This window comes from Labeo rohita, chromosome 14 (genome assembly GCF_022985175.1).
Source record: "Labeo rohita strain BAU-BD-2019 chromosome 14, IGBB_LRoh.1.0, whole genome shotgun sequence".
Taxonomy (NCBI): Eukaryota; Metazoa; Chordata; class Actinopteri; order Cypriniformes; family Cyprinidae; genus Labeo; species Labeo rohita.
The window spans coordinates 1,013,717-1,030,657 of NC_066882.1; the positions used below are offsets into that span (position 1 = coordinate 1,013,717).

Below are 16,941 nucleotides of genomic sequence, written 5' to 3' on the forward strand. Positions count from 1 at the left end.
AAAATAAAGATTTCAATTTGATCCAAAAACTGTTTGAATCTCATGAAGACTGTATCTTTAGAACACGTCTTAGAAATGCAAAAACTCCAAAAATAGGCATTTTATTTTGATTTTTGGGTAAAATAAGACTAAGTAAATTACTGTGATGTGCCAAAAATACCTTATATAATAAAAATACATTATATACAATATTATTTAGACTTTTGAATGAAATATATATCATGATAGTATTTCTAATATCTGGGCATTTCTCACAATAATGGCAGAAAATCTTGGCTCTAAAACTAGACTTAATTTTCTTTATTTTACACATAATTTCTTCATGAGATTCACATCATAAATTTGTAGTTTCTTTTGTTTATTTTTTAAAAAGGGCTTTAATAAATGTGACCCTGGACCACAAAACCCGTCATAATGGTAACATAAAAATAATTTTTCAAAATTTCCATTGATGTATGGTTTGTTAGTATAGGACAATATTTGAAAATGTGGAATCTGAGGGTGCAAAAAAATCAAAACAATGAGAAAATCGCCTTCACAGTTGTTGAAGTTCTTAGCAATGCATATTACTAATCAAAAATTAAGTTTTGATATACTTACATGATCTTAATATCTTAATAATTTTTGGCATAAAAATCAATAATTTTGACCCATACAATGTATTTTTGACTATTGCAACAAATATACCCCTTTTACTAAAGACTGGTTTTGTGGTCCAGGTTCACAAATGGAGTATTTTTAAAAGCTGATTAAATGTCAAAGTGGTTCTTGACTAAATTTCTTTGTTCTATTGACGAGCCTTTATTTTCAAGAGTGTGTTGCAGAAGGACCAGTTTTAGTTTCTGAATTTTATAATACATTACCTCGCCTAAAAACATACCTAAAAACGCATCTGCCTGGAGGTTTTGGATTTTTTAATAAGGGAAACATTTCTGATTTCTCAAAGTTACCTTAAAAACGGCTACTGTTAATCTGTTACTTGCGGAAATGATGCAACTGAATTGAATAGAAATTATTTTTCTCAGCTAAGTCGATATATGTAATAAAGAGAATAAAGTATTATGAAAAACATTCATGGTGTACTCGGAATCCCTTCATTAAAGTGTTTGCAAAACCCCTCATCATCTAAAATACAGTATAGAAATACTTGCATATACAAGCGTTTTACATAAAGGAGCAGCATTAAAGTAAACTCACATTTTGTAGCCGTACTAAAAACATTTCTGCGAGAAACGCAGTCACGAATTCAAGAGCGTATAGTGCAGATCGGTGAACTCTTCAAACCAACCCTACTGCCCTGCTTGAGGGAATCAAGTGGAATAATAGTGTATTTCGGAAAGTTGGATCGGAGAGCGTATCGGTGGGATTTGGGGCCGTGGCGTTGGCTCGAGCGCGCCTGTCGGAATTGACAAAAACGCAGAGGCTCTTCTGAGGATATTGCTGATATCTCCAGGGTGACTGAACACGAACAAATAAACGCTGTAATGCTCTCCAAGTACATCTGTTTGGGAAGCGTTCCTAGATAGAAATGCTGAAGGGAAGCGTTTTTTCCAGACAGGGTGAAGAATCTGCACCCGTCCGGATGAGCTCATCGGTGTCTTGGCGTAGGGTTGGTTAGAAGCGCGTCTGCGTCAGTGGTCTGTCGGTCTCCTTTCAGGTTTGACAGCATCTCTCCATCAGCACTTGGCTGACATGGGCAGAAACAGGATGGCCTTCTGACCCGGGCCGGTCTTTGAACCCGATTTATACTGGCCTGTTCTCTTCAAAGCCACGTACCAGTCGGGATATTTCCGGGATCGGTATGTGTTGTAGTTGTTCGACTCCAGGCGTTCCAGGAAATAACATTCATCTGTTGTTCTTCTCTGAGAGAGAGAGAGAGAGAATGACAACATTATCACACATCACTGTAGCATAAACATTAAAAACAATGTTTCAACACAAAAATATGTAATCAAATATATTAAATGACTTTTCTGTGAAAAGTGAAAACTGGATCTCTATGTTCATCCTATGTTACCTCTGAAAAAATATATATAGTTACTATAATTAAACCACGGTAACTACAAATTAACCATGGTTTTGCTACTCTAGCCATAGTTTAACTATTATATTTGAAGTTAAACTGGGATTAAACAAAAACAACAACAACAACAAAACTGGTTACTATAATAAAACCATGGTTAATTTTCTTAAGGGATTTGTTCTTTCTTTTTTTTTTTTCCTTTTTTTTTTTTTTTTTTATAGCCTAACTCTACCTTAATGCTTTCATGTTTTAATAAAAAAAAAAAAAAAAAAACTAAATAAAGAAAAAAAAAAAAAGATTTATGATTCCTGATCTGCATCAAAAGATTCGGACACTCCGTACCCGATCAGAATAATAATTCGCGAACCATCATTTCAGATGGGGACTGCAGAGGATTGCAAATCATTCATTTCACAAAATGATTCATGAACACGTGATTTGCGATCCACAATCCGAAGTTCCGATCTAAATCAAATGATTCGCAAGTCACTCTCCATAGTCCTGATCTGAAGAATGATTTGCGAACCCATTTCAATGTGAATCAAATGATTCACGATCCGAAGTTTCGATCTAAATCAAATGATTCACGATTCACAATCCGAAGTTTCGATCTGAATCAAATGATTCGCGATTCGCAATCCGAAGTTTCGATCTAAATCAAATGATTCGCGATTCGCGCTCCGTAGTCCCGATCTGAAAAATGATTCGCGAACCATCTTTTCAGATCGTGACTTCAGAGCGCAGATCATGATTCATTTCAATTCGCAAAATGGTTCGCGAACCAGTTCCAAAATTTAAATCAAATGATTTGCGATAAGCGATCCGATTGAAGAGCTTCGAAACAGTGAATCATTTTACCACGCAATGGTTTAAATGATTTACTACCTGCTTTTTAAAACAATCAGCCTACAAGCGATGTGGAAATTAAAAAATGAATCGCTCTGTCGATCTGGTTTTTGCTAGTGAATCGTTTAAACTAAAAGATTGAGTTTGTTTTTAATTCACTATTTGAAACAGTTTGCAATTCATTTGCCGACAGTTCATTAGGAAATCAGTTGAAAGCATCCACACTGTAAAAAATAAAAAACACAATTTGTTGAGTCAGCTTAAAATAATTTGTTACCCTGCTGCCTTAAAATTTTAAGTTCAGTCAACTAAAATAAGTTTAGTCAACTTGAAATGTTAAGTTGTACTAAGGAACAACTTAGATATTTGTGGTTGCTAAACTTAACAGATGGATAATTAACCCAGCTGCCTTACAATTTTTAGTTGATTCAACTCAAATATCTAAATTGTCACTTAATATTATTTAACAAGTTGAAAAAGCCAGGTTACAAATTATTTTAAGTTGACTCAACAAATTGTTTTTTACAGTGCAGTCATCAAATACCACTGAAGTCAATCTTACATTTATCAGTATATACTGTGATGAATATTTGCGAAATTATTGTTGTATTTGATTGTATTAGTCTATACAGTGTGATAGTTGATGTAAAAAGAGCAAATGCGAGAAGCAGATGAACACAAAACAGCAAAACAACATAAATTAGTAGTCTCTGGATATTGGTAGGGACATGTCATAGCGTCCCTAAAAAATTCTGTTTCACCCTAACCTTTCTCTGTTTTTAGCATTTTGAGCTCAAACCTCAGGTGTTTTCTTCTGTCAAGTCTCATTTTATCTGCAGCAGTAAAACTGTTCTGGAATATTAGTGTTCGTCATCCATTATCTGCTGCAACATGTGAAACGCTGCCATTTCATAGAAGCAATATTCTCTGTTTTCCTGAGCAGCTTGAACCGGATGTCTGGAAAACGTCTCCTGACAGGAATGTGAGGCTGTCGGCCCGGCGCTACACGCCAATGTGGCTGTTTTATGTGACCTTTGTAACATTGACATGATCTGTCTGACGTGTTGCACATTAAAAAGGGATATTAACAAGAATAAAGGTGTCTCTACACTAAATAAATTGAAAAAACAAAATTAACACTAATTTTTGACTGCCATAAACGTAGGGTCAAGATACTTTAACTGAGAAGCAAATGTCTTAAAATCTTAAGTCTTGTTTTCTGGATAAAATCTACCAAAATTAAAGAATTAAAAAACACATTTCAGAAAACAACACTTAATAATGTAAGCTGTTTTGTTTCTCTAGTAAATGTGTCTTGATTTAAGAATATTTAGATATTTGTACTGGATTTGGGGTGTCAGATGAAACGTTGAGACTTTTAGTTACGATTCATTCTAGAGTCGACGCTGAGGTTTCCTCTTGTGAGTTTTGAACAAGGAGAGTTGGCACAGAGCAAATGTTCATTGACTGTTGTGCAACACCTCCGTCATCAATGTAAGCATTGTTTCAGGAGCACAGAGACTCTCACAGCTCTAATGGACCTGACTGTGTGTCTGTGTAACCATATTCTGGGGTCAAATTTGTGAACTAATATAAAAATAACATGTCTATGAAATGTCCCCATTCAGATTTTCTTAAGTAAACGTGTGAGTTTGTGTGTTTGTGCGTCTATCGATCGTGAACTTGAATGTAAAGCAAACACAAGCATGGGAACTTTACACTGAGCTGCTGTTTGCTGTGACGTGTTTGTTTTTACACTTTCATACACACAAACCATTAAAAGAATCTCAAGCATCTTGATACTGCAGTAAAATGTGCCTGTGTTTGTGGGAGTCAGACTCTTCTGACGTAATGATCTGAACTTAATGACGAACTTTGAAAGATGATTAACAGGTTACCTTATGACTCTGAAAACCATGGTAATGGAAGCAGCTAGTGTGTGTGTGTGTGTGTGAGCAGTTGTTTGTTATAGTGTGAGGAAACAGGTTAAAAGTCCTGTAGACATGCCCGCAAAAACCACAGTGATAAAACCTTTTAAACATCCATATATCATAAAACACTAGAGATATAACTATGCACACCAAGCTGGTTGAAAATCAATACAGATATTTGACAATTCAAAACAGTTGAGATGTTAAACAAATCACGATACATTTGAAAGGTGGGGGGTTTATATGAATGTTCTCTGAGAATCTTTCCGATTTACTTCATTGTCTTTTTTCTTTTGGCTTTGTTTTACAGCGGTAACCAAGAAAACCAAGGAAACGCCGCATGGCATCTCTAGCAGAAGCTACACTGAAAAAAACAATTTGTTGAGTCAACTTACAATCATTTGTAACCTGGCTGCCTTAAAATTTTAAGTTCAGTCAACTCAAAAAAAGTTTATTCAACTTGAAAGTGACAACTTAGATATTTGAGTTGAATCAACTTAATTTTAAGGCAGCTGGGTAACTTACCCATCTGTTAAGTTTAGCAAACACAAATATCTAAGTTGTTACTTAGTACACCTTAACATTTCAAGTTGACTAAACTTAAAATTTTAAGGCAGCAGGGTAACACATTATTTTAAGATGACTCAACAAATTGTTTTTTATTTTTTACAGTGTAGAGATTACAGTTTATAAAGTATTAAATATGGATTTTTTCTTACACATATCAGTTTGCTTCAGAAGGTCTTTATTAACCCCTTGGAGCCATGTGGAGCACTTTTCATGATGGATTTATGCACTTTATTTTGTTTCAAAATCTCTACCACCATGATGGTTTGAGGGTGAGTAGATCATTGGGTAACTTTCATTTTTGGGTTAACCATCCCGTTAAAAATAAGACATTTATCTTATTTTTTATTGGTAAAACAGAGTTATTGTCAACTAAATCTAAAACTAAAACTATAAAAAAAAAAAATTAATTACTGTAAAGAAATAAACATGAAAGAAAATAAAACATACAGAAACTTTAGCGTGTTTTATTTCAGCTAGTTTCCACTACAACATTAGCTTTGTTTTGTTTATTTGAAGCAAAAAACTAAAAACTGAAACCTAATAAAAATATATATAAAGGCATATAAAAAAAGTAGTAAACTAAAATTACTAAAACTGTAACTAGAAGTCTAATTCAAAATATATTTACAAAACTATAATAAAACATCTATCATTAAACTACAATAACAAGACAACAACAACAACGCAAGTTTGTTTGATCTTATTTTTAGTAATGTCAGAGGTTTTCTGAGGCCCTCTAGTGGACCCCTGACCCCTGGTTGAGAACCACTGCTAAAAAGTCAATTTGTGTAAATTAACTCGTCAACAGCATATTTTTTTTATCCATTTATAAATATTTTTTTTAAAAAGCTTTTTATGTCTTATGTTTTGCAAAAAGTTTAGAGAACAAAAAAATTTCAGCTACTAACAAAAAGTCAGTTTTTGCTAATGAAAAGTAATTGTTCATTATTCACTAAAACTGTGAAAATATGCAGAACATATTTTAATAAAGCTTTTAGATTTTTTTCATTTTCAGGTTATTCAAAATGTGGTGTAACAGCACTACTGGCTCCTCTCAGGTCCTATAACCAGTCCGTATTAATTTAAATTCTTTCCTTTTTTTTGCATTTCACTTAAATAGTCCTGCAGTGCAACAAATAAAAATCGAAATATTTTTATTTTATATACCCAAATATATATGCAGTTTCTTAATTAATAAATGGCATGTATTACACTTGCAGCAAATCTCAACTGCTTGATTGCTTGTATAGTTAATATATTATCGTCCAGCTCTGATCTGCTAAATGTTATGAAGGTATGCAGATATTATAAACATTAACATCATGCTTTTCTGTAAAGCTACTTTGAAAACAGTGTGTTTTGTTAAAAGCACTATACAAATAAACTTGACTTGACGTCTCATCAGTCAACCAAATATGCATACAGGTAACGATTGTGTATTAGCTAAAGACCAGCAGTCGTAAGATCATAGGAGCATCTCACCGTTCCGAACAGTCGTCCGTCCGCATTCATGGCGAGATAACGGTTCGCACAGATCCCTTTGATCACCACCTCACCGACAGCCGTGGCTTGAAGCTGCAGCCGAACTGTGAGAACAAACACACACAAAATATTAGTCAAGAACAGTACTTCGCTACCAAATCGATACTTCTTTCCGCAGTACCGGAAGTACCTGGTAACGTAACGTTACCCGCTGGTAAGCGGCTGCTTTTAAACACTACCATGTTTGTGTGCGCGCGCTCCATGAAGAGCATCAACGGTTTTGATTTGCCAAGTTAAGCACTGTAGCCAATCAAAGGTTTTTGTTGAGCATGTGAATGCAATGTCCAATCAGAGGCGTTAAAGTTGTTTGTTCATCGTGAGCTATAGACCAATTGTCTGTTTGTAAACATTTGGGATGCGCGCGCACCATGGTTGCAGAAAACCCTTGAGAGATGGCCTTTACGGCTAGAGAATTACACGGATACAGTACAAATGATTTAGATTTAAAAAGAGTATAGATAACAATGATTAGATGTCATTTTCAAAATGTTATTCGCATATTGCAAGAGCGTGTCACCCAGCGATAAGCGCTGTTATTCAACGAAACTGACGTTAGATAGTGGGATAGTCTTACAGATCTGACACAGGGATGACGGTTTTTGTGGGCGGAGCCTTGGAATAAAAGAATAAAAGAAGGTAAATTTAATTTTATATTTCAAAATTCTGACTTTATTTTCAATTCCGAGATTATATCTCACAACTCTAGAGAAAAACACATCGTCATTCTCTCTTTTCCCCTCGGCTCAAGGTTTATATCCCACACTTCTGGCTTTCTTTTCCCCCACAGAATTAACAAACTCACTAGTTTTGTTAAATCGTCTTATAAAGTCCGAATTAGGATATATAAATTTGCGTTTGTGAGAAAAAAAGTCAGAATTGTGAGATAAAATAAAAAAATGTTAAGTAAAAATGTTAATAGGGCTAGTAGGGCTGTAGGGCTAATACAATATGTCCCCTATGAACAGCATATGTGAATATTACGTAGACCTGTTGTTTAAATCAAATTTATGCTTTAAAAGTAGAGTAATCATAGCAGTTTTCATCCATAGTATGTCCGTTTAAACGTCTGCGTTTAGCTTCAAATGGCGTCTTTGACTACAGTATTCTATCAAAATTATTTGCATTCCAATTTTCACATCGAAGGGCACAAAAATATTTTTCTTTTATTCCATGGATTTTACCCATTTACCTCCACTTGTTACCAGTGTTTTTCTGCAACCACTATGCGCGCGCAGCTGCAAGTGACGTCACTGTGACATCTACTCAAAATCGGTCCGTACTTTTAGGTAAAAGTAGCGCTGTTCGATTACGAATCGATTCCAAGAATCGATTCCTCACTGTCGTTTTTGATTCCTTTTCGATTCTTGTTTTTTAGATTGGAGGAACCTAATTTTACTTTATATCCTGCCATGACTGCAGGATATAAAGGTCGTACAAAGTAGCCTTGTCATAATCTGAAGCTTTATTTTTAAAATTTACAAAGCATTTCTGTTGCTCTGATTGATTTTGAATTGTAATTTTGTCTGCATTGCGCATTAAATTAGTGAAACAGCTCAGAAGTGGGCATGCGTTTAATTCATGAATGGAACAAGACGTGTGCACAGTTCAGCTGAATGATGTTTACTTTAACCGCATGCTTTGCACAAAATTACCAAACTGTACACTAAAACAAAATAACTAGAACAGTGGTGTATCTGTCAGGCAGATGCGCTCTTGGCCACTGATCTGTGCTCTCAGTGTTTATCAATTATCATTGGCTGATAGAAAGGTTAAACAAATGGCATTTTATTTAAGATGGAAATAAGATCAAGACCCTCAATCATGTCATGATCGATTCTGTCGTGCAGAAAATTGTGGACAACATAAGTCAGTTCCACCCAGGGTTGCCAGGATTTCAAAAAACCCAATGGCATTTTGAGGGGGGTAAAATACACATTTATTTGGAGGGGTTACCCTGGTACAGATGGCATTCCAGGGGCTAAATATCGCAATACTGGGGTCGCTTTAACCCACGGACGTGAAAAACAACCCGCAGGAACAGTGTTAAAGTAGCTTAATTCTGTGGGAAATCCGCACACTTGGCAACACTGGTTCCACTGTAAAATAACCTACGAATCATTTTTTAAACTGGTTCATTAAAACGATCTATCCGACTCGTTTTCATTCAATTTATTTTCATGAATTGACATTCCCATAGATCGACGCACCCATAAATAAGCTTTGTTGAACTGAAAACAGCTCTGAATGAGAAGTCGATACCCCTGGATGGGCTCGATTCCTACCTTTGGGACCCCCCTCTTGAAATGCGATTGGGCTAGTTCTGGGTTAGTTTTAAGTAGCAATTGGGCAGGTTTTAATGTGAAAATCTGCAACCCTGTATGCCAGATAGTTCAGTGCTTCCTAGTCGTTCTGCTATAATCAACAAAGTATAAATACTGTGTGTATAAGGCAGTTATTGTGCAAAATAGACAGATTTTTACTATAACAGGAGTGTTCACTGAGTTTGTGCTGCAGCTGAACTTAAGTGGTATCAACTTCAATTTCTGTACATATAACCAATTATAATTTTAATACAATTTTTTTTTTTTTTATGCTGCCAAGTACATACTGCAAAGTTTTGGGGGTGAAGACAGTATTAACATGTGGCAATGAATCTGAAAATGCGGTGTTTGGTATTGCAACCAATTCCATTGCATAAAAAAAGATAGGCTAATAATAAATTCCATATATTGTATATCAACACACAAAAAAAAGGATGCATTAAAATCAGTGTTGGGGAGTAACTAGTTACATGTAACGGAATTACGTAATTTAATTACAAAATAAATGTAATTGTAATTAGTTACAGTTACTGAAAAAAATATGTAATTAAATTAGAGTTACTTTTGAAAAATGCCAGTGATTACAAAGGGGATTACATCTGAATTTATTTCACACACCCACTTACAGATTTAACTGACTTCTTTTAAATTGCATTGACTGCTCTAAAATGAGACACCAATGTTTCAGAAGTTTAGGACACAGAATAGGACACATGCTTATTCGATAACTGTTTCCTATTTGGGTTTATGCATAAACTTTGTTTTTTAAGATTGTTTTTCCCAGGCATTGTTAGATGCTAGTGTTTTCTGTCATAACTATGCAAACCTTTGATTTCAAACCCAGTATCATAGCTATTAAACTATTTCTTGTTATTTATGATGTTATTTATGTTATGATCTTGTTATGACATATATTGCAACTGCGCTCACGGTGACCCGAGTTCGATTCCTGTCTCGAGGTCCTTTGCCGATCCCGCTCCCCTCGCTCTTTCCTTTCATCTCTCTACTGTCCTATCACAATAAAAGGCATAAAAAGCCCAAAAATATAAGTAAAAAAAAAAGTCTGAATTTGCGGTGTGCTTTAAATTAAATTATTTCACAGCTCAGACTATTTTGGGGCAACTTAAGTCAGTGCTATGCCTGATAATTTTTCTTGGCGGAAGCTTTGCATTTGGTTAGTTAATAGAACATTAAAGCTTAATTCAATATTATGTGGACAATTTCTTAATTCTGTCATCCTGGTATCGTGGACTTGCTCTATTGTTTCATACAAACGCAGCTGCTGCCATTTTTTTTTTTGTACACTGTAATGGATTATAAGATAACTAACAAACTAGTACTACTACTTAATTATTTATGTTGTGAAATGTTGTGTAAGAAAACTGGTCTGACTGCAGTGTATCCCTAAAATGTCTAGTTTGCCATTTGCTAGCAACTGATTTCTTCATGGAAGCTTTGTGTTCAAATATTTCAGCTCAGATCAGTGTTTCGTGTCTAATAACTTTGACACGAAACATCTAAATAATCTATTAGCAGCTGTGTAATAAGTGAGATAATGTACATTCAGCCAGTCGTTATCACAAAATATAGATATTATCCCTTACTTATTATAATCTAATTCAAGTGATAAAGGATTTTGAAAGTCTGACAGTAATCAGTGTTTGGTGCTACTGTAAGGTTCACTCTGCCTGGTTTAAATGTTTCAAAATGATTAATAGTTGAAAATATTAGAAATTTAGAAAAGTAATAAAAAAGTAATTAAAAGTAAAAAGTTACATTATTTTAATAAAGTAACTGAAAAGTTACACTACTTATTACATTTTAAATCAAGTAACTTGTAATCTGTAACCTATTACATTTCCAAAGTAACCTTCCCAACACTGATTAAAATAGATCTGTGCATTAAGTCTTGCAGTTAAAGTGCATGGACAAGAGACAGGACAAGAAGTATGTGTGATTAATGAGTTTGTCATTTGCTGATGAGTGGTGTCATTCATTCAGTGTTTATGTCTACAGCACCTGACTAACATCATGAGAGACAGACACACGCTCAACAAAACACCAGCACTGTGTTTTTGTACCTACTTTTACCAAAAAGTCTGTTAAAGCCAACACAGCCGAAGACACTGAAAAAAGTCTTCATTTGTAAAAATGGCATACTGTATAAATAAAATAAATAATGCACTTTATTTATATGCATCATAGGTATTAGCAATGGAATGTGTTAAAGCGTTCCAGAGGAAATGAATGAGTAAAATTTTACAATAAGGTTCCATTTGTTAACATTAATTAAACTGAACTAACCACGAAGTATACTTCTGAAGCATTTATTATTCTTAATTAATGTTCACCATTTACTAACACATTATTAAAATCAAAAGTTGTATCTGTTAATATTATTAATTGGACCAGAGCTGACATGAACTAACAGTAAACAGATATATTTTTTATCAAAGCTATCAAAGATTAACATTGTAACAAATGTATTGCTTACTGTTAGCCAATGCAGTCATTTTTGGATTATTGTAAATGGCTACAAAGGTTTCAAAGGTAACAAATCTTATTGATTACCCTTAGAAATGACGTAAGTAAAGAGTGACAATCACAGAGGTTCAGCTTAAAATAAATAAAGCGTGGTGTGGGCGGGGTTTGTGATGTGTCACTCAGTGGTTGCCCTTAACAACAGCATTTGTAAACCCTGACCAACAATGACAGATCATTGTTTCAGATTCGATTTGACTAAACTGAACTTGGAATAAGGAGAACATTTACTTATCATGTGCACACAATCACCAGTTTTTATATGTTGAAAAAATAATAATAAAAATAAAAAACATAATGTAACACACAAAAAGTCTGTGAACTCCTGAATTACGTATTTTCTAAGAGACATAACCATATAAAAAAGTGCTACATCTATGAAGTTACATTAGTGTCAAAAAGCTTTAGTAAAATATATTTCACCTTTCTTTATATCTCACACACTTTTAGGACTGAATTTTGTGGATCACCACCTATTGACGAACCACTGAACCATTGAACCATCTGAAAGTGAATGTTTATACAATGAAAATGACTTCATTAAGTTTGAAAACCTTTCAGAGTAATATTTATGTTGTTTTGACAGAAGTAAATAAGTAGGTTTCAAAAATTCAGATTTTTAAAGAAATCATGAGTTATAAATTTAAAGAAATGTAATTATATTCCATTCATTCTAATGCGGTTAATACGGTAAGTTTCAAATTATATGTTTTTATAAATTACATACACATTGAATTTATTCTTATTAATATATTTAACTCTTTAACGGTCACTCCCTATCTTGAACATAGACATGAAAATGCACTATCCAAAGTTACATTTTTATAATACATGAACGAAAACATTTTGTAATATGATTTTAATGTACAATTTCCATGATAATGCAGTGTCTGATTTTAAAATGGTTTTTAAGTTTTCAGCTGATATATAATTTCTTAAGATTTCTATTGTGTGATGGGGAAAAATGCAACGAAGAAAATCTTTTTGTGGCAAACTGTAGATTTTTGAGGTGCACTCTTGTCATAAATTAATCTTTCACTTTTCCTACATAATTTGTAACAAAAGAGTGGTAAAATATCTATTTAGGAGTCTTAGACCTTCCCAACGATATCTAGTTATTGTAATATGGTTGAAGTAAACAGTTAAAGGGTTAAATCAAATATGTCATAAATATAAAACATAATATAATTATATTATTATAATTTTTATTATACTACATTTTTGGTTTATATGTCATTTAGAATTTCTCAAATTTTCAATGAATAAAACATGTAACATTTTTTTCACGTTTACTCGTTAATGAGACGTTTCTGATCAGCTACAAAAAAAGTTATGCCTGGTCCCAAAATAATGTTCAGATTTTGAAAGCATTATGAAGGTTAAAAGAGCAGATGACTTTGAATGAACGTTCTATGAACGTTACTGGAAGAACATTTGTTCGTAACTTTAAGAGATTCAGAAGATTTTGAGAACATTAGAGACGCTTTCTGAAAATAAGCAAGAACTCAGAGACTGAAGGTGGACCTGGAAATCTGACATCATCATCATCCTCACCATCACCATCAGGGCCTGATTTTCATCTGTGCTCCACATCAGACGCATAAAGAGTCTTTGTACGCTCTGTCTGCTCTAGATCGTCTGTTTTTTCCACGGAAGAACAGAACAAATGCACTCACTGTGCGGGTCGCTCTTCTCGCGGATCCCGTCCACCCGGCCGTCCGGGTGGATCCGAAGGAAGTAGCCGCCGTTTTTGCAGTACAGGCGCTTGGGCTCCTTAAAGTTCCCCGGAGTAAAGCCTCCGCTCGCCCCGTCGTCCGGTGAGGCCGGGAGCGTGGTGATTCCTCCCGCCGCCATCTCTCGCTCTTTCGGTTTCTCCGTCTCTGCCCCCCTCGGCATCTCCGGAGCCCCTCCGCGGCCTCCCCGCGCCTCCTCCTCCCCCTCCTCTCCCCTCTCCTTCCGGCGCTCCGCGGAGCCACGGAGTCTCATTAAAGTGCGTATAAAGTCTTCAAGCTGCGGGACCCTGAATCTCTGACCGCGGAAGGACAGAGCGGATCTGCGCTGGAGATGATGGTGTGCGCCGGACTGCTGCTGTTTACAGTGGAGCAGCTGGATGAGATCTGTGTTCCTCTCCCTCTCTCTCTCTCTCCCCGCTGGGCCCCTGACCGCATTATTCCCTCAACATACTGTAATAACACAGAACGAGAGAGAGAGAGGAAACTAGTCCTCCTGCCCCAAAGCATCTGTCATCTCACTCACGAATACACAACGAAATGCGTTTATGACCAATCAACAGAATGATTTTGAAACACATTCCAGATGTTTTTAGATGCAAATATGGATATTTTATGTGCTTTTGTTATTATTATCATTATTATATTTCTACATCACTTTATTTCATTTTAGTTGCTGTGGCAAAAGTCCTATCATTTTTTAGTTTTTAAGTTACCGTAGCCTACTAATACATACATATTAATATTTCATTTTAGCTTTATTTCAATGCCAAACATGTTTTTAGTTAAAGTTTGAGTAATATATAAGGTTTTTCATCTAATATTTATATATTAGTTTAATCAAATATATTCATATTCATATGGTCACCAAGCCTGCATTTATTTGATCTGCAGTACAGCAAAAACTGTAAAACTTTGAAATATTTTTGCTATTTAAAATAATGGTTTTCTATTTAAATATATTTAAAAATGTAATTTATTCCTGTGATTTAAAAGCTGATTTTTTTTTAGCATCTTAAAGCATTCTAATATTATGATTTGCTGCTCAAAAACATTTATTATTATTATTATTATTATTATTATGTTGATAACAGCTCTGTAAAATTCTTTTCAGGTTTTTTGATGAATAGAAAGTTCGGAAGAACAGCATTTTCTGAAATGGAAATCTTTTGTAACTTTATAAATGTCTGTATCACCACCTATATTATAGTGTATAATGTTACAAAAGCATTTAATTTAAGATAAATGCTGATCTTTGGATCTTTCTATTCGTTGAAGAATCCTGAAAAAAATTACTTAACTGTTTTAAGTATAGATAGTAATAATAAAATAATTTCTTGAGCAGCAGATCAGCATATTATAATGATTTCATGTGACACTGAAGACTGGAGTAATCATGCTGAAAATAAAGTTTTGGTCGCAGCAATCAATTACATTTTAAAATATATTCAAATAGAAAGCAGTTATTTTAAATAGTTATATATATATATATATATATATATATATATATATATATATATATATATATATATATATATATATATATATATATATATATGTGTGTGTGTGTGTGTGTGTGTGTGTGTGTGTGTGTGTGTATCACAGTTTTACTGTTTTGTTGTATTTTGGATCAAATAAATGCAGGCTTGGTGAGCAGAAGAGACTTCTGTAAAAAAAACATTAAAAATCTTTTGAAATTTTGAAGGACTTTTGGTCGTGTATGTATATATATATATATATATATATATATATATATATATATATATTGCATTTAGCTTTTAGTAATTTTAGTTGTTTGGTATAGTTTTAATAATTTTACTGTGTGCGTTTGCCAATTTGTCATTAGTTTTATTAGTTTTTATATATATATTTAGCTTTATTTTTTATTTTAGTTTAATTTGAGTACTTTTAGCAAGTTAAGTTAGTTGCCAAGGCAACATTTCAAATTTCTGTTTTGCATAAAGTTGAATTTTTTTCATGTAATATTAATATTTCATTTTATTTTAGCTTTATTTCAATCGCCAAAATCATTTAATAGTTTAAGTTTTATGTTATGTGCTTTTGTATTTTTTTTATTCATTTTAAATATTTCAGTAACTAAAATACAATTACTAAAAAAATACAATTTAAATAAAAGAATAAATTAATTAAAAAGTTTTTCTACGCAGCAGAGTTCAAAAGTTAAAATACTTTTGAATAGAGTTAAATATATTTTTATTTGTATTGTTGATATTGATAATGCTGTTTGTGACCAGGAAAAGCCTCCTGTAGCTCACATGTGGTTGCAGTCCTCACAGCAGGCCACAAGCACTTCCTGTAAGATCTCTTTGATATCTCAGTTGTTTCTTCTAGACTGCATGCAATTAAATGAAGAAGATAAGATCAAATGCTTCTCAGATGTTTGTCCTGCAGTGATCACACATGTGGAGATCCAAAGAAGATCTCAACAATGTCATACAGTCTTCTCAGATTTGCTAAGATATAAAAAATAAATAAATAACAAACAGAACATTTCTCAGCAAAGATCTGCTCCACAATCATTTTATCGCTCTATACTGGATGACCTCTGGTGACTTTACATGAGAAAAGCCCTGCCACACGTCACTGCGGTTTCTCATCACGGATCTCCTGTTTTAGAGTGAAGAACATCTGGATTCAGAGGAGCGTTTGACGGATTCCCATCACTGACCACATCACATCTATGAGCGAATGGAGAGCTGTGCTCCCGACTCGATCCGCTTTCATGACATTCATGATAATTAAAGAGGAACCCAATGACAAACCACAGTGACGCTGTAAAGGCTTCGATCCACCCTCATGCAAAACCAGCAGAAAACCAGCTTTAGTTTTAGCACAAACACAGCACGTGTTGGTCTTCAGACTGCTCATTACAAACCCTACAGGCCACACACACGCTTTCTCTCTCTCTCTCTCTCTCTCTCACACACATACACACACACATGTTGTGTTTCCATGTTTTATGGGGACATTTCACAGGCGTAATGGTTTTTATACTGTACAAACCATATATTCCAGGGGTGGTGAACGTCTGTCCTGGAGAGCCGCATCTCTATTTTGCTTCAACCCTAATCAAACACACCTGAACAAGCTAATCAAGGTCTGAAGGGTTACTAGAAAACAACAGGCGGGTGAGATTTAATTAGGGTTGGAGCTGAACTATGCAGGGCTGCGGCTCTCCGGGACCGGAGTTTGCCACCCCTGCTATATTCTATCGCCCTGCACCTAAACCTAGCCCTCACACGAGACTGTGCATTTTACTTTCTAATAAAATCATTCTGCATGATTTATAGGCCTGTTTCTGTATGGGGACCTACAAAATTACCCCACAAGGTCAAAATTTATTTGTTCTACTATCCTTGTGGGGTTATTGTCCCCATAACGTGATAAATACCAGGTACACACACACACACACACAC

The 16,941-nt window shown here is 34.4% G+C and overlaps 1 protein-coding gene across 1 annotated transcript; it reads right to left on the reverse strand.

Annotated features, from left to right (window-relative positions):
* Nucleotides 1-178: 178 nt before the first annotated feature.
* Nucleotides 179-13,990, reverse strand: fgf2 (fibroblast growth factor 2). Its single transcript, XM_051127670.1, has 3 exons — nt 13,451-13,990; nt 6,853-6,956; nt 179-1,862 (listed from the first exon to the last, which is right to left on the reverse strand). Exons 1-3 carry the CDS (start codon nt 13,758-13,760, stop codon nt 1,677-1,679), a joined length of 600 nt encoding a protein of 199 aa, XP_050983627.1. The 5' UTR covers nt 13,761-13,990; the 3' UTR covers nt 179-1,676.
* Between the last annotated feature and the right edge of the window lie 2,951 nt (nt 13,991-16,941).